The sequence below is a fragment of the Phyllostomus discolor genome, chromosome 1, assembly GCF_004126475.2.
Source record: "Phyllostomus discolor isolate MPI-MPIP mPhyDis1 chromosome 1, mPhyDis1.pri.v3, whole genome shotgun sequence".
Lineage (NCBI taxonomy): Eukaryota > Metazoa > Chordata > Mammalia > Chiroptera > Phyllostomidae > Phyllostomus > Phyllostomus discolor.
The window spans coordinates 66,443,017-66,467,504 of NC_040903.2; the positions used below are offsets into that span (position 1 = coordinate 66,443,017).

General features: G+C 43.7%; 1 protein-coding gene across 2 annotated transcripts in view; it reads right to left on the bottom strand.

Annotated features, from left to right (window-relative positions):
* Positions 1-3,293: 3,293 nt before the first annotated feature.
* Positions 3,294-24,488, bottom strand: part of FAM107B (family with sequence similarity 107 member B) — a 74,598-nt gene continuing 53,403 nt past the window's right edge. The window contains exons 1-4 of one of the 2 annotated variants that reach the window (XM_036023979.1): positions 16,694-16,835; positions 14,668-14,851; positions 7,248-7,398; positions 3,294-5,986 (exon numbers count right to left, since the gene is read on the bottom strand). In XM_036023979.1, the coding sequence (XP_035879872.1) occupies positions 5,870-5,986; positions 7,248-7,398; positions 14,668-14,851; positions 16,694-16,724 (483 nt within the window). In that variant the 5' untranslated portion in view covers positions 16,725-16,835 and the 3' untranslated portion in view covers positions 3,294-5,869. Of the gene's footprint in view, positions 5,987-7,247; positions 7,399-14,667; positions 14,852-16,693; positions 16,836-24,488 lie in introns of those variants that run through there. The other variant, XM_028506625.2, reaches the window with a different exon arrangement.

The following is a 24,488-nucleotide window of genomic DNA, read 5'->3' on the forward strand; positions in this document are numbered from 1 at the left end:
CCCCAGTGCCCTCGCGCCAGGTGTGGACCTCTCTCCCTGCTCCCGATCAGGAAACCAGTGCTCCCTGACAGGCACATAGTCCTGCATCTTGTGTCAGGAAAGAAAAATAGGATAGTCTGAAAAATCCTACTGTTGTAACAAAATAAGCATGTTCTTATAACTATTAGAAGCAATATTTTATAAAACTCAAAAAAAAATGCAAAGGAGTAAACTTGAAGAGCTCCCACTAGCTCAGTTTTAACATTCTGATTATCTAAAAAAAGGAGATGAAAATTTTAAGTTGAATATATTAAAGGCCACGGACTCATGATGGGAAAAAGAAAAAGGAACCGTAATACAAAATAAGGATGATTATAGTATATGTTTAGGGGAATGTTTGCATATGAGGGTAGTTAACTTCTTCTACTAAGAATATATGTTTGTATAAATTATGGGCGTATCTTATCTCTCGCTGTGTAGACAGGAAAGAAGAAACGAGGGACGCCGGAAAGATAAATGAGGAAACTACGGTACGAAAAGACAACCGACCGCCGAGTACGATAATTCAGGAGATAAGGAGGCCAGCTGAACAACAGTGATAACAAATTTCAAAGGACCCAACAGTATGTCCAAGATAATAAAGAGCCAAATACCTCAACCTACAGAATTCATCACACAGACTTGATGACTCTTGGCAGACAAAAATCTCAAGATGCTCCTACTCATTATACAATATTGATAAAGCACACCTAAGTTTTCAATAATGCTAATGGACAAGACCAATACATCACAAAGGCAGGACAAGAGGTAATGCTGACCACACAAAATGGAAGCACACAACTTCTGGGAATTACACCAAGTTTTAAAACATTAAAGTGATATAAATGGTGAGATATTAGAAGTTCCATGACAAAATAAATAATAATTATAAAAGTACTCATAAAAGGACTTACCCTCCCCCTGGAAAAGACCTACCCAAGGCCTGTGACTCATGGGTGAATCAGCTTGTACAGTGTACCCAGCTTAGGATCTTCACGTCCGAATTAAGAATCAGTCAACAACTCAGATTACAGATTATGTTCTCTCAGTTAGTCTGAGCAACTATTCCTCTTTTTTCCTTTTAGGGTTTGGTAAGATTACTACAAGCCCAGGAAACATAATAAAATATAACTGAATCCCTAGGGAGATATGATAATATATATGGCCATAAAAACAGGGAAGTATTTTTAATGTAATATTATTGGACATTTTAATGCTTAACGGTTGATTTGTAAAACAGATTTTTTTAATGTTTAATATGTGTTATCATTGTATTCCATTATATTATGTGTCAACTCGACTGTTCGGCATTACACCTGGGTGTGCCTGGCCGGTGTGTCCGAATGAGACCGCCGTTTGAACCAACTGTTGGGCTCAGTGGGTAGTCCCCTCTGATGTGGGTAGGCATCCTCCAGTCAGTGGAGGGCCTGAATGGAACAGAAAGGCAGAGGAAGGGAGGTTTTGCTCTCTCTCTGCCTGGTGGCAAAGCTGGAACATTGGTCTTCTCCTGCCCTCAGACTACGATTTACATTCTCAACTTGCCTGGTTCTCAGGTCTTCAGACTGACTCACCACACCACTTGTTCTCTTGAGCTCCAGCTTATAGAGGCCAACTGTGGGACTTCTCAGCCTCCATCATGGTGTGAGCCAATTTACCTTTCCTATATATCTATTTCCTAGTGGCTCTGATTTTCTGGAACCAGTATATCAAGCACGGTTCATGTGCTCATAAGGAGTTTGAAAGGTTCAACACAATCAGGCATACTAAACTGCAACTGTAATTTAAGTTGTTTGAGACAGTTTAATTCAATTCACAATCACTGTTTAAATGCACAAGGAAAAAAACAGCGTTTCCTCGTTTCCTTCCTGAGCAATTCAGGCAAGGTCAGAGTGGAGATGGTGGCTGAGCTACATCCGACATGACTGAGAAATAAGGATGTGGAGGAGGGGGCAGCCAGGCTTCCCCTGCTGGAAAAGGGGGCTACAGATATGGAAAAGAAGAACGCTAGAATGTGCTATTGGGTCAGAATTGGGGATATTGCTGTTAACTAATGATTTCCAATCACTATAAATATCACTGCAAATGCACAAATACATATTTACACTCACACACATGCCTATTTCCTAACCTTGCGGGGCCCAGGAGCAGCAACATCCCAGCAGCGATCAGCACACTGTCCATAAATAACCAAGTGCCCCAGGAAATCTAGGAGCAACTGAGAAGACATTCAAAACAGCTTCAACTGATCATCAGAATGCATTTTCTCATGAGAAAAAATGTGGAAATAGTAATTACAGGGCTTACTCATAAAGATTTTATTTACCCTAAGACCTCAGAAAGAAAACACTTTGTTTCTCAGTATACTGGTAAATGTAAGCCTAGTGGTAATATTCTAATACTTCTTTTAGTTGTACGACAGCTAAAGTCTTTTACCAAAAGACTCAACCATTTCAAGTCTTAACCAAAAACATTAGTTGCTGCACCTCCTTTCAAATCTGCCGATTACTGTAAGAAACAAGCATCCAGTGGCCCAATGAATGGACTGGCTGCCTTAAAACTGTCACCTTGTGAAAATGCCTAGTTGTTCCAAGGATGCAGCTACTGTTCAAATAATTTTTGGAACCTGTCTTGTGTGCTGGCCTTTAGAACTCATGGTATATATAACCTTAGAGGAAACAAATCCTTACTGCCCTGAGTAGATCTGATTTTCAAGAGTCCAAAGATACTAGGAATCGGGTGATCAAGCTGAGTAATAATCTGGGCTTGCAAAAGAAAAGAGATTGAAACCTCCAAACTAATTTAACCAGCAGTGTAATAAAATCATGTGTATAGCTTCCCAGAGTAACTTCTCCGAGGGTAACATTATTTTAGCTGCATCAGCAAAATAATTTTATGGTCATACTTCAGACATGCCAGGTGTACCAATTCACCAGCACCAAAAACTGTTCCTTCCCCAAACATATCTCCCAGTGTCCTGCCAAGCTACCTAACATTCAGAATACTCTGATCTGCAGCGCTGTCAGCTGCTGTGAAAATACCATGTATTCTACACAAAGTGTAGCATAGTGCCTTAGCGTAAATTCGACATCATAAATTGTCAGTCTTGACTGACACAAGGCCAGAGGATATCACTAATTTGGGGACAAGTGTGTACAAAAAGGAGAGTCATCAAAGCGAGACCTTAGAACCACCTTCTGATCTTTGAAGTGAACATAATCCACCTTCCCTGCATTCAGTTCCACACACACATTTTAAAAACACCAGACAAACAGTGCTGCGTGGTCCAAGCATGTGGTGATTTTTATTAAGAATAACTTTGGTTCTAAGAATTCCACCCTCGATTCTGTAATACTTTCATTAAAAACAATTATACAAGAGCAAATACAAAAAATATTAAATTATGAAAACAAACCCATTAAGGCTCCCTTTATATATATTATATACACTCAAATGAGTCAAGATTTTTCAGAGTAGAAGAATAAAGTCAACTGTTATAGCTTAGAAAGCAACACTACTTTACTACTAGGAGACTATAAAACACTGAACTAGTATAAGAAAACCATGGAGTGGAAAAATGGAGCCGATTTTGTCCAAAAGTGGCTCAAAGCACAAAGCTGCTCAGATGTCGTGAGTCCTAGGGAGTCTGGGGTGTACAGTGTTAAAGCGCTGAAGGAGGCTGAGGCCTTTTACAACTTGGGCCTATGAGCTAAGCTGATCTGATGACTTCAAGGAGCTTCTCCGCATGTACCTTCCACTAAGACATCACTGTGTGCTATTTACAAGTGTTGGTTTGGCCAGACCTTGTACTACAAACTACAAATAAGTCTGTGGATTTGTGAAATTGGGAGGGAAATGCTTGCGTAATTTATTTTTTCCCAGGGAAGAATGAATTCTAGGTAAGTTCTAGAAACAGAATTAGTCCTTCTAAAGGAGTCTGCCAGAGCCCTTGAGAATTTCATCAAGTGGCAGAACTGCTTCAAGGACACAGGATCTGAAGATCTCACGTGCAGTGAAGGCTACGTCCGAGCCGGTCCCGAAGCCTCACCTTACAGGTCACATCATTAGCGCGCATGCACGGAGAAAGAACTGCAGTCAGTGTGCGATCAGAAGTGTGCTTTCAAGACAATCAGTTAACGTACTTTCTTCTCTGAAAAGGAAGTGATGGAAAAAGTTGCCATTCCATCCTTCAAAAGCCAACTATGATAGAGCAATATATTCTCTTAAATGCCTCCTATTTTATTCAAATAATACTTACTGATGAGGGAAGTCATCCATTCCACATGTAATCTACATATTCTCAAACTAGCAGTATACGATCACTGCATTTACTTATATCTTGTTCACATTAGCATTGAATATGAGCCTAATGGTCAACTATGAAAAACATTCCCACAGAAAGCCAATTTCTCCTAATGTTTATTAAGAATTCAAAAGTTCAGAACCCAGCTTTCTATGTGCCTTTAGAGGAATTATAAGAAGGCCTTCGATGGAGAAATTACTGGCTGAATCGTCACTATGGAGAACATACTGAATCCACACAAACTCTTCCGGACCGCCCCATGTCGAATGTGCCACAGCATCAGTACAGAACGAATCCTGCCTAAGGACTTGGCTGTTACTGGCACGTGGGCTTCACTTTGAGTAGCTTGCTAGCTAGAGTCCGAAAACTAAGCAGCTTCTCCCTTCACGTTGGCTTTTCCTGAGATGCAGAATAGTAGTCATTAACGTCATCATTATCAATAGCATCATCGTAACTAAGAGAGTGCGGAGATAGTCTTTCTTCTCAAGAAAAAAAAAATTAAAGAAATGGGTGATCATTATTCATAAATTTTCAAGGCTTGGATTTTGATAACTTTCAACACGTACAAATGCTATGAATCTTCCAACTAGGCCTCCTTGAGACCAGTCTACACTTGCTTCACATTACAATAGCCAAAGAACTCCTCCTTTCTAGGCTCCCAATGGGAGCATTCCCCACACTGCTCTCAGAAGGAATCAAAAGATTTAGACCCTCTACTTTTGACACTGAAATTGGGTTATGTGGACTAGCTTTTATTCTCCAAAGGATGGGGGAGATTATTTCATACAAAAGGACTAGCTCAGCAAGAAATTAAAAAAAAAAAGTTATCAAAGCAATAAATGGATTTACATAATGTGCCTTCTCTGAGCTGGAATGTTACCGTGGAATATAACCAAAAAAATTAAAATAAAGTCAAGATGGCCATTTACGTATTTTTGTTTATGTACGTTTGTTTACATATTTTAAACCCTCTTCACCCTATGGCTGTCAATAAAGGTAATAGCTGTGCTCAACATTAACACGTACGTTCTCAGGTGTGAATTCACCTAACAGGGGTGGAAGTGTAAATTAAACAAGGAAATTTGGGGTTCTCAAAACAGAATTACTGAATATTGGCTGTAACAGATCAAATGCATGTCTATGTGATCTCAATTACCTAGTAGGTAACTAAAGGAAGAATAAAACACATTTTCTTAGTTTTCAAAAGAAAAAAGGCTCTGTGCCCCACTAAACTTGGATCGGCAGGAAAACCAAGTAGTGCAACTCTCAAGAATTTAATCCAGTGTCCCGTTCCTTTACTTGTTTTTAAAGAGTCTCTGAACACAGGTCCATATCCCAACTCGAGTGCTGGTCAACGTCCTTCGTTTGGCGAATAGGAACTGCAGCTGTCACAGGTAATTTACCCACCCAGACAGTAGGTGAACCAAGGCCAAATCCTTTTTAAGTGATGATGCTCTGCTGGCTGGGATGCTCCCCAGAAGCTTGTGCCCCGAGATGAAGCCTTGAGGAGGCACCTGCTCGCAGCTTCGGCACAGTCTCTGAGGCCTGGGCCTACGACTCCTGGGCTTGGGCCACTTCTTGGCCTGTTCTCCTAAGATTGCCTTTAACCTTCACAAACTCGGGGGCATTTTCTTGTTCTTCTTGCAGTTTCTGCTTCTCAAGTTCAAGCTGAATAAAATTCAGAAACAGGAAAATTATTTACAAACTGAGAGGCTTTTCAAAACACTCCTCTTTCCAAAAACACTCCTCTTTCCAAAGTCCTTAGTGGCTTTGTTTCTCCTGGTTTCAGTTAAAAAAAATGCACACCCACACACATATGTATATAGGTCCCGGTGTAATTCTACACAGGAGCAGCAGCCAAGGGGTTGTAACTACAAGCAATGCCAGAGATGATGAGAATCTAAAAATCATGGTTAAGACAACGAGATCCTGAGATCGACCCAGGTCTCCTAGACTCTCAGTGAAGTTCAAGTTCACTCACTAAGTTCACTCACTCACCCACTAAGAGCCCCTGGTGTTAGCTTTGCCTCCTGAATCTCTTCTAGGTCCTCGGCAGAATTTTGGACTTTCACTTAAATGTATTTAGGCCATTTGCTGATATTTTGCCTCATATTTTCCTTTCATGGTATAAACATTTACATCTGACATGTCTGGTAAATTTTTTTTTTAGTAGGAGAAATGGGGGAAGAGAGAGAGAGAGAGAGAGAGAGATTACTGAGAACATTTTTTCATTGCTTTTTAAAGATAGGAAGGCGAAGAGAGAGAAACAGTGGTGAGAGGGAAAAACATTGATTGGTTGCATTCTTGTATACGCCCTGACCAGGGATCGAACCAGCAACCTGGGTATGTGCCCTGACTGGGAATCAACCCGCAACCCTTTGGTCTCTGGGACAATGCTCCAACACAGATCCACACTGAAAAGGGCAAATTCTGCTTATTCCAACATTCTTATGTTTCAGGACATGAAAGACAACTTGCGAGATAAGTCAGAGAAAAACAAATATTGTATCATATCTCTTGCACGTAGAGTCTTAAAAAAAAAAAAAAAAAAAAGCTTGTGAAAGCAGACAGTGGAGTGGTGGTTACCAGGGGCTGGAGGTGGGGAAATAGAAGATGGTGATCAAAGGGTGCAAACTGGCCACTAGGAGATAAACAGTCCTGGAGACCTGGTAAAATAATAGCACAGTGACTGAAGACAACAAAACTGTGCCATAAACCTTTGACTTGCTGAGAGACTAGATCTTAATTGTGCCCAACTACAGAATAATCATTATGTGATGCAACAGAGGTACCAGCTAAGACACCAACGGCAACCATATTGCAACATAAATGTGTCAACTCATCATGCTGTACACCTTAAACTTACACAGTGTTGTATGCCAAATTTAGCTCAGGAAGAAAAAGACCACCTTCACACAGTCATCCTTACCTGTTCCAACTTCTGCTGTCGTTTTAATAGTTCTATTTCCAAGTCAGATTTCTTCTTTTGTGCTTCCTCTTCCTTCTGCTTTATCACTTGATCTCGTTTTCTCTTTTCCATCACCTTCTGCAGCTCTGGCTTATTCTGAGGGGCAAGACCCCTGCAAAAAACCAAATTAACAAAATTAAAAAGTTGGAATCAAATGGACACATTCCTTCATGAATAGAAATCCAAGGCATCAGCCACAGAGAAAGGGGTCTCATGAATTAGCATGATTGTGACACCTCCTCCCAGTTAATTAGTCAACACGGGTGGAAATTCATGAGCATGAAAGGGCACGAATATCTTCCAAAAGGAAGCAATATTTATTGACTGCATAAAAATGCACTGAGTGCCAGACACTGGGCTATACAAAGGAGGTTAGTGGGTGTGGGGTGGGGTGCGGAAGGAGACACAGCATGCTCATTCAACAGTGTGACGACCACCTGAAGTGGACCTGGAGATGAGATGGCTTCACCAGAAATTTAAATGGCAAAATGGCCAAAGTTTCAGATTTGTAACAGGGTTCTTGCATGTGTGAAGGCACGTCCAATGTTTCCTTATTATTGTGGGGCATGGCCACGAAGAACTCTGACGCCGGACACCTCACCCAGTGATGCCTGCAGCTGAACATTTCAGATGTGTGGTCAACTACACTACTACAATGCACGGAAGTCAGGCTCCAGGGATGTCCTGTATTTCTGGGGGATAAGTTAAGCTACCAGCTCCTCCAAAGGGGAGACACAAAACCAAAGCTTAGGCATAGCAACTCTCCTTCTAAGGAGTCTGTAGCAATTCAAGGGGAGAGCATTCCCTAGCATTTCAGCCAGGCTCCACTAGCTCCTAAGTAATCTCCACTTGGTATTAACATTTACTGAGAGCATTTAAAATAAAAAATGAAACAAACCACAGAACAAGAAAAGGGTGCGAAGGGTGATGGTCAGCAAATGCACTCTCATGCATCCACACACATGTACTTGACTGTTGAAAACCGCCCTGCCTGGTATCAGAAGCTGTAACCCCTGCTAAGGCTAAGGCTGAGGGAATGACCTTGGACCATAAGCCAGCAAGGAAACAAAAGCTTATCTCTCTGGCAGGAGCACCGCTTCTGCTCCTTTTACTTCACCTTGCCTGGCCTCCCTGGCTTGATCGGTTAGCCAATGACAGGTAAGATTCCCCAAGGGGGGAACGACCTAAGACAGGCACGATCACGTGGGGGGGGGGCCCTAAGGAAGGACTTTGGGGGCTACAGCAAAAGGGGATGATGGACCCTCGCCTCTCGGCTTTGACAAAGCCTGAGTCCTCATTGTCTATGAGAAAATCTTCTAATCTCTTGGCTGCCTTACTTCCCTTGATCCACCTAAGCCTGAAACAATGACAGGGTGGTGCAGCCCTGTGCTGGAAAGGGAGGGTCCCCCGGGCGATCAGGCCTAAGAAAGAATATGTAAAATCCTGTGAAACCTGCTTTGTTTAGAATGCTCTCAATGAAATAATAAGGGTCCAAGCAAGAAGTAAGTTTGTTCCTTAAAGTTTTTTACAGCTCTTTAGCTATCTGACCCTGACTCAAAATAGGCCCTCAGAGTTCCTTGTTATTTGATCCTTACTTCCCAGCAATGAGTAATGAGCTTTACCTGAATTCCTGTGTAAACGAACCCAATAAAAGCCGTTGAGGAAAAGGCTCTTGGTCCTTCTCCTGTGAGAGATCAGCCACCTTTCCTCCCCAAGCAGATCATGTCTCAGTAGACTTAGTCTCATCCATGGCGGATGGGGGGCTGTGCGGACAAAGCTCCTCCACACTTGACCAAATAGTATCTCATGCTCTTCTGGGCTGAGGGAAGTTAGCACTACTGCTGAATCAACCTTGCGGAACCAGCCTTCAGAGAGATGGGCCTGTGCACCTTCCTCCACTGTCTGGTCTGGTCTGGCTGAGGACGACTGCCAGTCTGTACACCACGATGTCTACCTCGATGGCTGCTCCCCAAATACTTGAATTAAGTAATGGAACTGATCAACTAATCATGTGAATAACTGTTAAGTCAAATAATTTCCATAATGTGTGCTCTGGTTATGAGAATCTCAACTGCACACTCATCTCAATCTCTTTGAAGTTCACAGTGTCACATCTGTGAACTAATCCTCAAAATCATATTCCTTCCTCATGTCTAGTTGGAATCTTTTAAAAAATGCTGGCATCTCTCTAAGCTATATATTTTTAAAAATTGCAATAAATTTCTCAGTTGTTTACAAAATAAAGATCAGTATATACTATCATTGAAGATAAAGGATACATAGTCAAAGTAACGTGTCTATTATTTCCCAATTTTCATTAAAAAAACTTTTGGTAAAAAATGAAGAAGGAAGAAGAAGAAGAGGAGGAGGAAGAAGAAGAATGAAAGAAGGTGAAAGGATTAGTCAAAGAACATATATGCATGACCCACGGACAGAGACAATGGTGTGGGGACTGCCTGAGCAAATACGGGGAGGGCTGGGTGGAGATGGACAAAGGGGTAAAAATTGGGACAACTATAATAGCATAAACAGTAAAACATAATTTAAAAAATAATAATAAATTCAACCAAATTTCCAGTGACACAAAAGAGACAGGCTACTTTTGTGATTTCACTATGGTTTCACAGTTACTAAGATAGTATGATGGAGACAAAAGTACATACGATTCTGAAAATTAAATCTTTAATCAGCACAATAAAAGTTGCTGACGGTATTTTGTTCACAATAAACCTAAGTGTCATTGAACACAGGAAAATGTGTTCAAGTAATCTGAGTAAGGAGTCCTTCAGTTTCATGACTATTAAAAGGCCTCTAGGATACTACAGACAGATTTAAGGATTTAAATTTTAGGATTAAGGACTTAGCTATCTGCATAATTAAAATTTCAAACATTTTTCTTTCCCTATTATTTCACAGGCAAAATTAACCTCAACTGTTATTAAATTCTTCTGGATTACTCAGAAGCTATTGAGCGAACTTTGATGTGTGACACACTAAGCTGACATTCTGCTGCAGCGTATGAATGGGTTTAATTAATACCCGGTATTCATTTCCTGTTCAGAGACTTTACACCATGGTGGCAGGAAGATAAAATATTTAGTAACAGCTCAGGAATGGTGTTCCTACGATAAATGTTCTTCACTTGTAACAGTCACGAAGTCATGCAAATTCAGTTAATATTTTAACATAGCCGACCACTTAATCTGTGCTGACTGGGAAAAGTCAGGCAAGCCCTGCCTGCAGATTCCCTGTGTCTAAAACTGGGTCAGACTGGGGAGAGGAATGAGCTTTCGGAAATTTCATAAAAACTACAGTATCACTCTGTGCATGACAACAGTCGATTCTCTTTAATCAGTCCTGACACATACAATTAACAACTACTTTAATCCCTTCGCGACTGACAGGTGCTCAAATCCTGGTGGCTTTGTAGCACTCAAAACCAACAGTTAATCCTGAGCCTGCTAGCTGTGACTATTACAGTGGGCCAGGCCAACTTTTAAAATTAGTAAGTGCTCCTCGCACAAAAACAGGCTGGGTGACATATATATATATAAAATAAAAAGTGAAAGCACGCCTGAACTCTCCTTGTTAAACAGATCTTGAGAGCGCCATTTATGCTGTATTTTATGTCAATGGGCCCTCCCCCACTGGACCCAGAGATAACAGTGTCGCGGAGGCTCCTCCATACTTTCTATACCTTTACAAACAAAGCTCTTCCTCAATCTTTTTAACACCTACACAAGACATCACAGTACACACAGAAGTGCCATACGTTTGCCACACCCACATGGACATGCATTTAGGTTGTTTCCAATTGTTCCCTATTAAAAGGAATGAAGCAATGACCTTTCTTGTACACTTATATTTGCACTCTTATATAAGTATTTCTGTTGGCTACATTCATAGAAGTAGAATTGCTGGCTAAGTATCTGCACATCTTATATTTTCATGTATATTGCCAAACTGCCCTCCAAAAAGACAGCGACACGTTATATATATATTTCACATGTCACAGAAACCACGGAATACATCCAGGGGTGGGCTGGAATGGTCCGTATCCACTCCATCTTCATCTCCACTCCAGAGGCACTTGAACCCACAAAAGTGAAACTGCCTCCTCACCTGGGAGACCTGAGCCAGAGGCGAGGGCCGGCGCAGACCCTAACAGCACATGCTCCCCTGCCCACCCAGCCACACATCTCCTGTCCTAACTGTCCTCTTAGGGTAGAGGGCAGAGTGCATTTGGATTCCAAGCCCTTGATCTTTAATCTTGGAATCTTCTGGCCTGCCTGCCTTGTCTCCATTTCTGCCCAAACCATTTGATTTCTACCTGCATAGATTCAAATGCAAATACTTCTACCCCAATTTCCCGTATTTTTCCATGTTGTATAGCAACAGGTATTTCTTGAGATAATATCTGTCTAGCAAAGCATGCCAAATGAAGATCAACTAAACACACTGGGAGTAAAAACCACCGACTGAAGTGTGCAAGCTGAAGAACCACTGTCAGGGGTATGTTTGAATAGTTGGGTATTCTATATTTGCCTTCCAAAAGAACTCTTGTACAGAAGATAGAATATATATTATATTAGAAATATTTTTAAGACCTCCTAAACACTAATCTTTCAACTTAAAAAAAAAAAAAAAAAAAGGAAAACCCAAAACGTGCCTCTTGAAATCTGCCCTTCTTATGTTTTGGGGAATGCCTATAGAACCTGAGAACCTGGACTTTATGGCAAACTGTGACCAGCCCGGAATGTAAAGACTTTTAACCTGAAACTTAGTCCAAAAGAGAACAAATAGAGGAGCAGAATTATATACTTAGAAGAACTTAAATTTCAGAATTAGAAGACCTATGGGTAGAGTATTTGGTCTCCTAAGCGGTGACTTTGCTTTTATCTTAAGATCTTTTAAAAGTAACTCAAAAAAAACTCTTTAAACTAACTGCTATGGGGCTTTGAGCCAAATTCCTGCCGTGTGGGACAAAGGTACAGGGCTCCACGGAAAGCTCATTTTATGTTGACCTCATTCCTGTCTCCCTCTCATTTCCCTGTCCTTTTCTAATTTTTATTATTACTATATTTGATTCATCTCTGCCCTTCATTTAAACTGCCTTTAGTTGTATGTTTATTTCTACCCTTTTGATCCCAGAAAACTGCTGTGAGACCGTGAGAAGATTCCTTAGCCTGTCACTCTGAGCCCTCTCCTGTTGGTGTGTCGAATTAGGGTGACCCCGAGATAACACAGGCTGGGTCACTGAAAAGGTCATCGGATTGGCCGAGATAAACTATGGGAAGACCCTTTACGAATTATAGAAAATGAACAGACCTCTCATTATGGTACAAACCAGTAATCAAGTATAATTATCCTTTAACCAAACATATATTTATTATTGACGTAGTACTTCTTACATTCTACCATTAAAATTTAGAAATAACCCCCCCACAGTCTCTGAAACATGTATGTGATAAAAGATGAATAAAAGAAGAAACTGCTTGAGAAGTCTGCACTTTAAAACCAGCTGTATTTCCAACAGAGGACCCTACTACGCTCAGATTTTATCTTGAGAAACCTGAAGATACAGGATAAGATACGTTCATTTGATTTTGAAACCTTGTTTTTCTTTCTTTCTTTAAATGTACTTCTATACTCAGACCAGAAATTTTCAAACAAGAAGGGAAAAAACAATAGGAATTTCCTGATGACACTACCTAGAAAGTGGACATGTGGTTGGGACTGAGTACTTACTATACGCCATGCATTTTAATAGGTATTTATACATGCTACTATTTACTTCTGTTTTTATAAGAAAGGTATTTTTATATATCTTTCTTATATCTACTTTATATATGCCAGTTTTTGTTTTACCTTTGCCTACTACTCCATCTGACTTGGAGCCTTTTCATAGATACAGTAGGAAAAAACACAACAGAAAACCAGTGTGACCTCAAGTGGTTCTTAGAGATCAACGAAACCCCCTACCCCCGTTTTGTAGGGAAGGGAACTGAGATCCAAGATGCAGAGACAATCAGAAAGCCATTTGGTTTAGAAAACCACTTAGCTACTCTCTTTTGGAGTATACTGAACTTTATCTTTCCCCTAAAATGCAGACTTTGCCAGGCAGGACTGTCTCTAAATTGTGTGGCCTGTTCAGGAAATTGGAGAGCCCTATTTTTGCTTTGGGCATGATGATAATGAGTCCATCTTTTCCTGTTGATGTGAGAGAAACCAGGAGAAGCTAAGTGCTGCTCAGGAAGGGTCAAACTCGATTTCAGTTTGTAAGCACTAACCCAGCAGCACACTCACGCGCCTGGGGCTGAAGGGGGTGAGGTCACACCCCGCAGCCCAGAGGAAGGACGTGTCTATAAAAGAGTTCCTGGGACAGGAGTTCTGTGGGGGGGAGTCGGGAAGAACTGCTGTAAAAATGCCCCCTCATTTCCTTCACAATAATTTTAAAAAATTTCTAATGAGGCCTTCCCTCTAAAACATGACTCGAATACTTAACTTGATCTATGTATCTTTCAGTTCAATGGGTAGTACCAGAGGTTAGCAAAGGCTGGGTGTTTGAGTGAGCCATACAGACTCACAATTTGGATCAGCAGTGTTCATTCTGAAGATCTGAAAACAGTTCTAAATGCAGCTTAACTGACCTTCAGTAATGAAGGTAGCCCTGTGTCCTAATCAATTAAAAAAACTTTGCACCCTCTGCTCTCCCTGTTCAACATCGCTGTCTGCTCGCCCTGGCCAGCATCACCTAAAAAGCTGCACCACGACTCAACATCCAAAATTACTCATGACACCGGGGAACTAACAAATGGTTTGCAAAGGAAATAGAAGGCAAAGAAACCGTCTCCACAACAATTACAAACAATACAAATGTCAATAACAATAACTAAAATGCTACTTAAAAACAAAGAAAAAGCAAGTGTTATTATCTATGAAGACTGATGTAGTTCTAGAGGCTCCAACCTGCCACTCACAGATGCTAAAGCAGCAATATTTACCTCTGACTCCCACATATTCACATACATAAGAGGAAAATTCAGAACTTTTACAAATCTAAGAAATAATGTATTTCACTTTGACATAGGACACTCCCTTTTATCCTCAGTGCAGACCCTTCCACCCAGGTTTAAAATCTGTGTCCCTCTGAGAAGGGGATGGAGGACTGCAGACTTGTGGACAACCCGGTGCTGGCAGCTGCGCCTGCTCTGGCCTCACGGCATGGAGCAATGCCCCGGCTCAAGGACACGGGAAGAAATACGGGAGCCGCAAATACAGTGAAGAAACAAACAGTTCTTTGAAGCCTTTCTAAGTGTAATTAAAGTTATACCTAGTTACAAGTCCCCTGAGAGGAACTCTGCTCATGAAAGCATCTTACCTTTTCTGATTCATAAGAAGTTCTCTGTGAAGATCTTGGTGGTTGCGGGACGTTTTGACAGGATTGACGAGTTTCTGAGGCCTAATTAGTTCAGGGTTGTCATCTTCTATATAGTCTGGTTCAGCCATGATATTTCTTGGAATGAGATATGTGTCCTTAAGGTCAGGATCCTCAAATGGGCTGTCTGAAACAGAAAGACAAGACTCATTTGTGGTCTCTTCTGAGAAGACACCTCACACAAATGCAGAGGCCCAGCATAGCCGTGCAGGTAACACAAGCTGAACACGCCATCCTCTCGGCCCACGTTGCTACTTCCTTCAACAATTTTCTGAAGCTCTGGAAAAGCAACCGGGGGAGTAAAGGAGAGAGAAGAACATCCGTAGCGTTCTGTGCTGCCTACGACTAAAGCAAATAATCCCCTAACCTGGCCACACCTTCAATTTCAGGTCACACAGGATACTTCCCACCACCACGTCCAGAGACTAACTCAGTCCCACATGCAGTGGGTGCTCTGCGAGTGTGTTACATGAGACACTACATAGAGAATACAATGAGACAGAACAGGATAAATGCTTGCCGGGGGGCAAGCCGCGAGGACCAAGGCTGGCTGAGCATCAAGCCCGGTGGGTCCGTGTGGCAGGTGGATCTTACCACCGCAGGCCCTGAGGTATGCCTCCTGGTACCCGCCCCAGCCCTGCTCCTCTGCCCCCAAAGCAGATGTGGCAAATATTTCAAGATCTTTAGCACACCATTTCATGCTTCCCTGTCCCTGTAAGATTACTTCATTTTCCAAACCAAAAACCAGATGCAGGGCCCGACACTGCAGGCTGTTTGACACAGGGCCTTCCCTGGAGAGTTCAGAGGACAGGCCGACTAATTCCCTGGCCAGTTTCCTGCCCCTAAACGAAATGGCGATCCCCACGTGAACCAGCTAATGCCCAAGAATGCCCCCTCCCCCCATCTAGGCTGTGTGTCTGGAGAAGGAACAGCCGCCTCCATGCCCTCGGCGCCCCAGCACGGCACAGGGGTACTTCCATCGCAAAGGCACCCTAACAGAGGGTAACCCCAGGTTTCTGTGTATTCTCTGCAAAGTTAGAACCCCTTTCTTTCCCAGTTTTGAATCCCAAGATCCAGCAAAGTGCCTGGCATGTGGCAGAAACTAAACAAATGTTGAACTAAAGCAAATCTATACTAAACAGAAGTGGAGAGGCCCTCCATGGACATACTCCTAGAGAGAAGAAGGGCTCCATCTTTATTTCAGGCCACGGAGTCAAACATCTGAGGAAAGTGTGTGTGTGTGTGTGTGTGTGTGTTTACACATGAGGCAGGGCTAACAGGAGGCGAGCACACGGGTGTGCTTCCATGGACTTGGGCGTGAGGAGGGGGTGATGGAATGGAATAAAGACATGTACAAAAAACACCAGAACACAGGTCTAGTGGCCATCAGCTGATACATGCATGAGTTTGGTTTCCAAGTCATCGATGATGTTCTCCTGAATCCCTGAAGTGCCCCAAAACACTGCCGTACCCTGACGCACCCAGTAAGAAACACTGTTCCAGGTGGCAGGCAACAATGACCCAGGCTGTAGATACAGCACTTACAGGTACGTGACCACATCTGACCTCAGCAACAACCCCATGCACAGAAGAATTAGAATCTTCACTTTACAGATAGTAAAATGGAGAAGCAAAAACTAAATAACTCGTCCATGCTGACACTGCCAGCAGTGTAAAGCTCAAATGAAAATAAATAAAACTGCATGTCCTGTGATCTTAAAATCTATGTTGTTTACCCAATTATGATGCTTAATATTTTTGTAGAAAAATATTGTGAAAATAAACATCCAAAGAATAAATAATCAGTGAAAACCAAAATATTGTAGATGTGTCATCCTTTATAGATTTTAGGTATAACTACATAATCAAGGCTCAAAATTACACCAAACATTCCTTAAACCCTACTGTGCTGCCTCAGTCTGTTAAGTAAGAACACCTTCAAGCTTCTGACCACACGGAGAATACGAACCTTGCGCATGCTGAGTCAGCGATCCCACCATGGCCTTCCTGACTGTGATGTGCTGGACCTCAGAAAAGTGCGTTCCTCAGGTGAAAAACGAACCCCGCCACACACAGCTCTGTGCAGCCCAACTGCCTTTAAGAGCTAACAGCAGTTTCATCCTAGTTAATCTTTAGATGAGAAAGCCCATGTGCTTCCATAAAAGGATCTGTTTCTCTGCCCTAAACCAAGGTCAATCTCCATGACCCCAAATCAAAGCAGAGCACTGCCTCCTAATGAGGTCAGTGTCAGGGAGGGGGAGAGAAACCCTGTGGATGGGGGGGCGGGGGAGAGCGTTCCAGACAGAGGAACAGCCAGTGCAAAGGCCATGGGCAGGAGTGTGCCTGCTGGGTATGAGGAATAGCAAAGAAGCCAGTTTGTGAGGACTCTCGCCTTCACCATGAGGGACAGTGGGGAGCCAGCCACTCAGGATTTTGAGCATAGAAGTGATAAGATCTGACTTGTGTTTTTAAAAGATCACCCTAGCTACCGAGTTTAGAACAGACCTAAGCAGGCAAAGAAAGGATCAGGTAGGCTGCTATTACAGCAATGCTGGTGAGAGAGGGCTTAGAGCAGAGGACGGCAGAGTGGGTCAGAGGACACACCATCACAACATACTCTGAAGGGAAGGCCTCTGGGGTTTCCTACAGGCCTGGAGAAGAGGTGTGAAAGACATGGAGGAATCAAGGATGACTAGGTTTCTGGCCCGAGCAACTAGGAGGTCAGCGCTGTCGATGGGGGAAGGAGGCTGCGGGCAGAGCGGACAGGCAATGAGACCAGGAGTTCCACTGGGGACAGGCTGAGTTTGAGATGTCTGCTAGACATCTTAGTGGTGACGGCGAGAAGGCAAAGGTGGTCAGCACACACACGCTGGGTGACTCTTCCCTCTGTCTTACTGATTTGGCCTCCACGATGTCTCACTTCACTGCCCCCCTCCTCTGCCCCGTCATCCCCACCATTCCCATGGGTAGCGGCGGCACAAGGGCCCCACTCCCGGTCTTTCCCGAGGCCAGCGCCAGAGTGCAGACCTGTCTTGGGCTCAGGGCCAAGAGGTGGGTTGAGCTTTCAGTGTGCGGAATGAAAAGGCTTCAGTCCTGAGTCTAGGAAACAAATTCTGGCTTGGGTGATTTGTTCTGGCTTCTCTTCAGACTCAGTGTCTGGTAAATCCTTCTTTTCCCACAGGACCAGCGTAGTCAGGTGGACCTTGGCCGTCTCCTGCTGGGGAGAGCAGACGGGCGGGGACTGGAGTTCAGCTGCACACGAAGGTGTGAAGGCAGCCCTTCTTTCTCACTGGCTGGCCCTGCTTCCCAGATGGAGCTGGGGCAGGGGGCACCGAATCCCCCAGGAGGGAGTCAAGCGCATAGACTTCAAGCCTGCCTGTGGGCCAGGCGGGAGACCCTGTGCCCGTCATGCAGTAGACCATGCTGGGATCCAGGAAAGGTCGTTTAGGAAGGAGGGGCCGAACCCACGGGGAGCTTCCTCTGTCACTCGGTGAACACACAGGAGTGCTGGTGGCTGGGGAAGTGTAGGAGCTGGTTCGGGCCACGTCTCAGGGACTTTACACCCTGGAGCCACGACCGACATTGGGCAATAATCACCGAAATGACCTTGTCCAACTTCTTCCCTTTGCCAGCCAAGCTCCTCGTTGCCACCAAGGCTGGGAAATGCCACTCTGATCCTAAGGGAGCGCTCCCATCTCCCAGTCCCTACCCCCACACTCTGCCCCCTGTGTGTGCACACCTCTCTGCCTCCCTCACGGGCACCTTTGCAGCCCCTTCCCTCCAGCAGGGGAGCAGGGCCTCCTCCTACCCATCCCTGCACCGCCCCCTCTTCAGGTCCCAGTAAGTGTCAAACATTCCACGATGCCTTCCCTGATTTCCCAGTTGCAGTTAAACACTCTGACCTCTAAGCATCTACGGAATTTTCTTTGTTTCCTCTTCCTAGTATTCACTGACCTCCACCTTGTATTACATCGATACACATACAAATATCCTACCACCTGTTCACTTTGCAGACCAGGCCTGGTTTATATTCACATTCCTCCGACCTCTTGGACTGACTGGGTCAATGAATCCTAACTACGTAAATGAAGTCACGGAGTCACACCTAACTACCAGCAGAGGGAGCCTGTGACCTGTCAAGTTCACAGCAGCAGGTAAAAAGCAACGACCTTGGAGTTGGGAGGACCTTGGAGTTGGGAGGACAGGCCTGTTTCCTTGCTGAGCACCAAGTAATAAACACAGAAGCCTGACAGCAAGACGAGACAGAAATGTCTGAAAGTAAAAGCATGTTGTAAGTGGTTGTTGTTATTACTACAAGAAACATTCTTCCAGACATAAACAAGGGCATTCTTGTCATATTCACTCCTCTGGTCGAGTAAATGATTCATAAAGTTAATTCCTTTTTAAAGTATCAAGCCAGTAAAGAAAAACTAGTGGTGACTCAGTGTAAGAGGAAGAAAACTGCCTTGAGATCTTGGACAAAGCTTCCTATGTCCAAAACTTCATCCTCTGAGATTTAAAAATAAGAACTTAGAAGGTTATGTTAAAGTTCATGTTTACCTAAATACTTAAAATCTAATTGTACCTAAAAGCACTAACAGTTGAACCCCTTTGAAAACAATTCCTGAGGTATGACAATGTATACAGTTTACAGATGTACTAAAACCAATCAAAGCTAAACAATTTAACTTCTGAATTGCTACAGCTACTTCTGGAAAATTACAAATAATTCCAAGACATTCTTTAAGACAATTTGCTTCCCAGGCTGTCTCAAAAAGATTCTAGCCATCCTCTGACATCATCTGAGAGATCCCTGTCACTTCTGATTGCGGGCCAGCAAACTCTCTGGGCCTGGGTCAGCGGGAAAGGGGAAAGGCTCTCCCTGGATCCCCAGCCATCTGCCTCAGCCCCCATGGGTCCCAGAGGGGAAGATGCTGGTGAGGAGTGAATGAAGGCAGAAATTTCTCCTAAACAGCAAAGCCTTTTACTGACAAACTCCTGACTTGCCTGACCCTGAGGCAAACTAAAATTCCATCCTGGACCAGGAGACAGTGACACCAGCTGATACCCATACGCACTGGACAAGTGCCCAGGAGACCTCTAGGGCCACAAAACTAAACTAAAGCTTAAAAATGGCACCCAACCAGAGCAATCTACACAAGTGCAGAACCGTGACTTTTCACTCTGCCCAGCTCCACTACTGCGGGGACTCCAAACTCTCAGTAAATTGGCTGCCAATGTGCTGCTGTACACATGCCAAATAGTGAAACTCTTGGGAAAATATCAAAATTATTTTCTCATCAGTTCTTTTCATTCCCCTCAAAATGTATTTTTACAAAAAAAAAAAAAAAAAGGCATGTATTCTATATTTAGAAAGTGAGAGAGGAGGCAAGAAACTTCAGGAAGACAGAACACAGGGCCAACAGCCATAAGCCGGTCTGGGTGCGGCGAGACCAGTAGGTGGCGATGGCTCCACAGGTAACTTGGTGACCCTTTCCTGACGGCCTGGAGCAGAGACGTCTGGCCCTGGACTCCCAGCACGCAAGTGAGTGAGTGAAGGGAAAGCACAAGAAACACGCCATGACAGGAGCCCATCACGGAGTCACTGTGTGTCTGCCCTCGGTATTGTACGCAAGCCTCTCCCCATCAGTTAATCCTCTCGACAGCCCTGTGAGGTAGGGGCTATTATCCACGCGAGTTTACAAAGAAGGCTCAGACAGCTTCAAGATCATGGGTTCCAGATCACACTGACAAAGTTTAACTTCCAGCTTCCTCATTTACTGTACCTGTGACTTTAAGCGCATTTCCTCACCAGTTTAAAAAAAAAAAAAGAATAGCAGATGACCTCATAGGGCTGTTAGGAAGAGCCAATGAGAAATGCATACCACAGCATCTGATGCGTAGAAATAGTAAACCTTCGGTGACTGTCACCTGTTATTAGTGCTGTCACCGGCAACAAATAACAATAAAACCAGGACGGAACTTGGGTCTGATTCCGAAAGGATGCTGGCTACGCACTCCACTCTCTGGGCTGGAACAGCAAGGGGGGAGAACTGGGTTTCCTTTTAATAGGATGATTTTTCTGTCTCTGAAAGACTGTAGAAGCTTTCTATCATAGCTTTATAATCTTGAACAAAAAATACCTTGTAGAAGACCACATTAAAGTGAGGAAAAAAAGCCAGGAAAGACCCATTTTCCTTAAAACATGTAAGTATTTATATAAGAATGTTCACAGCAGGGCTATTCACGACAGCCCCAAACTGGAAGCAACGCAAATGTCCACTCTCAGCAGGTACACTGGAAAGAAAACTACACGGCCGTGAGAATACACGGGCCCCAGCTGTAAGCAACAGCACCGCTGAACCTCACGAACACAACACTGAACAAAGAAGCCAGACACAGAAGGGCCCATACTGGAAGCCTCCATGTACACGATGTTCAAAAACAGGCAACAACCAACCCTTGGTGTCAGCACAACAGTGGCTGTTTGGGAGTTGGGGGGAAGTGGAAGAGGACAAAGGGGGCTCCTGGTAACACTGTCTCCTGGTACAAGTTCTGGCTACACAGGTGTGATCACTCTGCAACGTCACCAGTCAGTACTTTACTGACTCCTGTGCTGCTCTGTATATACAATATAACTCCATAAATATGGTACATATTAAATAGCTATTAAAATTACTACCTAGACATCATTTGGTTCCTGCTAGATTACGACAATTTTATTATTTCATCCACTTTAAACTGTGTTCATGAGAAGCAATGCGGTATAATGGAAAAGAGCAGCAGGTCTGAAGAACACCTCTCCTGAATTAGAATACTGGTTCTGTCACTCACCAGCTATCTGATTGTGTACAAGTTACTGGACCTGAGTCTTGATTTCCTCGGCTGTAAATCAGGGCCAGCACACCTCCATTTGCAGAGTTGCTGCAGGCATTAAAGAAAACTTATGGAAAACATTCACCAAACACAGTACCTGCTCATGTGGCAGATGCTCGATAAACTGAACAGTTAAATAGTCCCAACAAATCAATTCATTTATCTAACTCTCCATTAATTAATGTCCTAAGTGAAAATGGCTGGCCTTATGTTGGGAACTGCCCTGCCTGGTATCAGAAGCTGTAACCCCCGCCAAGGCTAAGGCTGAGGGAACAACCTTGGACCGTAAGCCACCAAGGAGACAAAAGCTTATCTCCCTGGTAGGAGCACTGCTTCTGCTCCTTTTACTTCACCCTGCCTGGCCCGCAATGCTTGGTCGGTTAGCCAATGACAGGTAAGATTCCCCAAGGGGGGAACGACCTAAGACAGGCACAATCACATGGGGGGCCCCCCTAAGGACGGACTTTAGGGTCACAGCAAAAGGGGGTGATGGACCCTCACCCCTCCGCTTTGACATAGCCTGAGACCTCACTGTCTGTGAGAAAATCTCCTAATCTCTTGGCTGCCTTACTTCCCTTGATCCACCTAAGCCTGAAACAATGACAGGGTGGTGCAGCCCTGTGCTGGAAAGGGAGGGTCCCCCGGGTGATCAGGCCTAAGAAAGAATATGTAAAATCCTGTGAAACCTGCTTTGTTTAGAATGCTCTCAATGAAATGATAAGGGTCCAAGCAAGAAATAAGTTTGTTCCTCAAATTTTACAGCTCTTTAGCCATCTGGCCCTGACTCAAAATAGGCCCTCAGACTTCTTTGTTATCTACTGTTTGATCCTTACTTCCTGGTAATGATTAATGAGCTCTACCTGAATTCCTGTGTAAACAAACCCAATAAAAGCCTGCTTGGGTGGGATATGAGACCCTCTCCCCTAGTGAGGGTGGCCGTTTTGTCCTTATTTCCCCACAGGACTCAGTTGTCTGTGTCTATGTTTTTTTTCGCATTTCGACGAGCCATCTGCAGTGTTCCAAGGTCACTGCCAGTCAGCAGCTGCGACAGCCATACACTACAAGCATGCTAGTTAAGACCAAGTTTAATAAGAAAAAACCCATGTTGGTCTCTGCGCATTTTTCCAATTTGGACTTAGATGGGTGACTGTGAGGAACAGGGAGGAAGGATAAGGAGCAGCAGGACAGGAAATCTAGGGCAGGTGAGACCAAAGGCTGGCAGGCAGCCTGGCCCTCCGAGGCTTTGAACATCCTGGTGATGTCCCAATCTCCATGCTTTGGTCTTCTCATCTGCACAACTAAAGGGTCATTAGTTCTCATTTCTCAGTGATCTGTTTTAAATAACTATTCTAAGCACAAGGCAACTATATAAATGAGGTATATACAAAAACATAATGTCTCCTAGGTTAGTCCAATATAAAGAATTTAACTCTTCAATATCAACTAAACCTTATGAATGTTCACAATTTATTTAATCTCCCACATCCCTTCTGAAATCTGAACTAAGGACCCATTGGTACATAACAATGCTATCAAAAAGCCAAAACAGAAAACAGGCAAGATAATTTTAGAGGAGTGTTTTGCATAATGTTTAATTCAAGGTGTTGGAAAAAGAGTAGGCAGATAAGCAATGGGTGGAAGGCAGGTAACAAAAATGTCCCTGAAAAGCACTGCACTATTTTAAGCTTCTGCCTTTCACTCTTTTTTAATACAGGTACCACTCACAAAGCGTACTGCTCCTGTAAGATTCAAATTGAGTTTCTGGACTATTAACAGTTTGTTAGATGTGATTTACACTCACATCTAACAAAAAATTACTCAAATACATACAAGGGATACCCAGAAAGGAAACAGCTGGGGTAGGGTCTCGGAGAGCACTCATACCCAAGCTGGGCACCAGAGATCCTGCTGGTGCCCGACCATAAGACAGTGATGCTGACAGTTGACAAAGGAAAATTTGGGCTGCTTCCATGGAAACCAACAAATCAATCAATCCAGCAGCTGAAGTCCTTCTGTCTCCTATACCCCAAAAGGCCAACGCTTTGCTAAAAAGAGGAGCTTTCAATATTGCCCAATGATACCATGTTCAAAACCAAAGTAGAAGTTTAAAAAAAAAAAAAAGGAAAAGCAGCTCTTGAATAACCTGGTTTTGCTATAAAGTTGGATATTCAGCTAACCTGGAAATGTGTGAAAACAAAATATACAGAGAAAAGGAAAACAAAAACACACTGGGGATGTGAGGAAAAAGAGTCTGTAGGTAGAACTAAGTTAACATAAAACAAACATTCACTCAGGTTCTGGGTTGGGGGTGGAAGTGGTTAGAAAGGTAAATAAAACCCTACAGAGCTCGTAGCAACTGTGACATCCCCCTGTCCTGGCAGGCGATCCTCGGTGGCTTTTTCACTCAGATACCGCCAGGGCAGATGCTAGGACCCCAGTTCTCTGAGCAGTGCGTGATGGGAGGGAAACACCCTAGGCCTGGCCAACAGCAGCCCCTGTCTGACAGGAGAAGGGGCGACCGGATGTCTGGCGTCACCACGGTGGGGACGACACAGGGCCCACCCGGGCAGAGGCGGCCTGTACCACAGAGGGGTCAGAGCTGCTCACTTTCTCGGTTCCGCACGTCCCAGCCTGCTTAGTCCTCCCTGAAGCACAAGGTGGTTTCTTAACCAAACCCAAACATTTGGACTTACTCCTCAGAAGATGGCTGGGTACTAGAGATATTTCTTCCAAACTGGAATGGCCTCAGCAACTGTCTTCCTCACCAACTGTTACCTACTGGGCAGATATGTTCCTACAGATAAAAGGTCCTATGTGCTGGCCCTCAGTATGACCTGTGAGGCAGCCAAGGACAAACAGCTGCCAATGAATGGACTGTTAACCAAAAC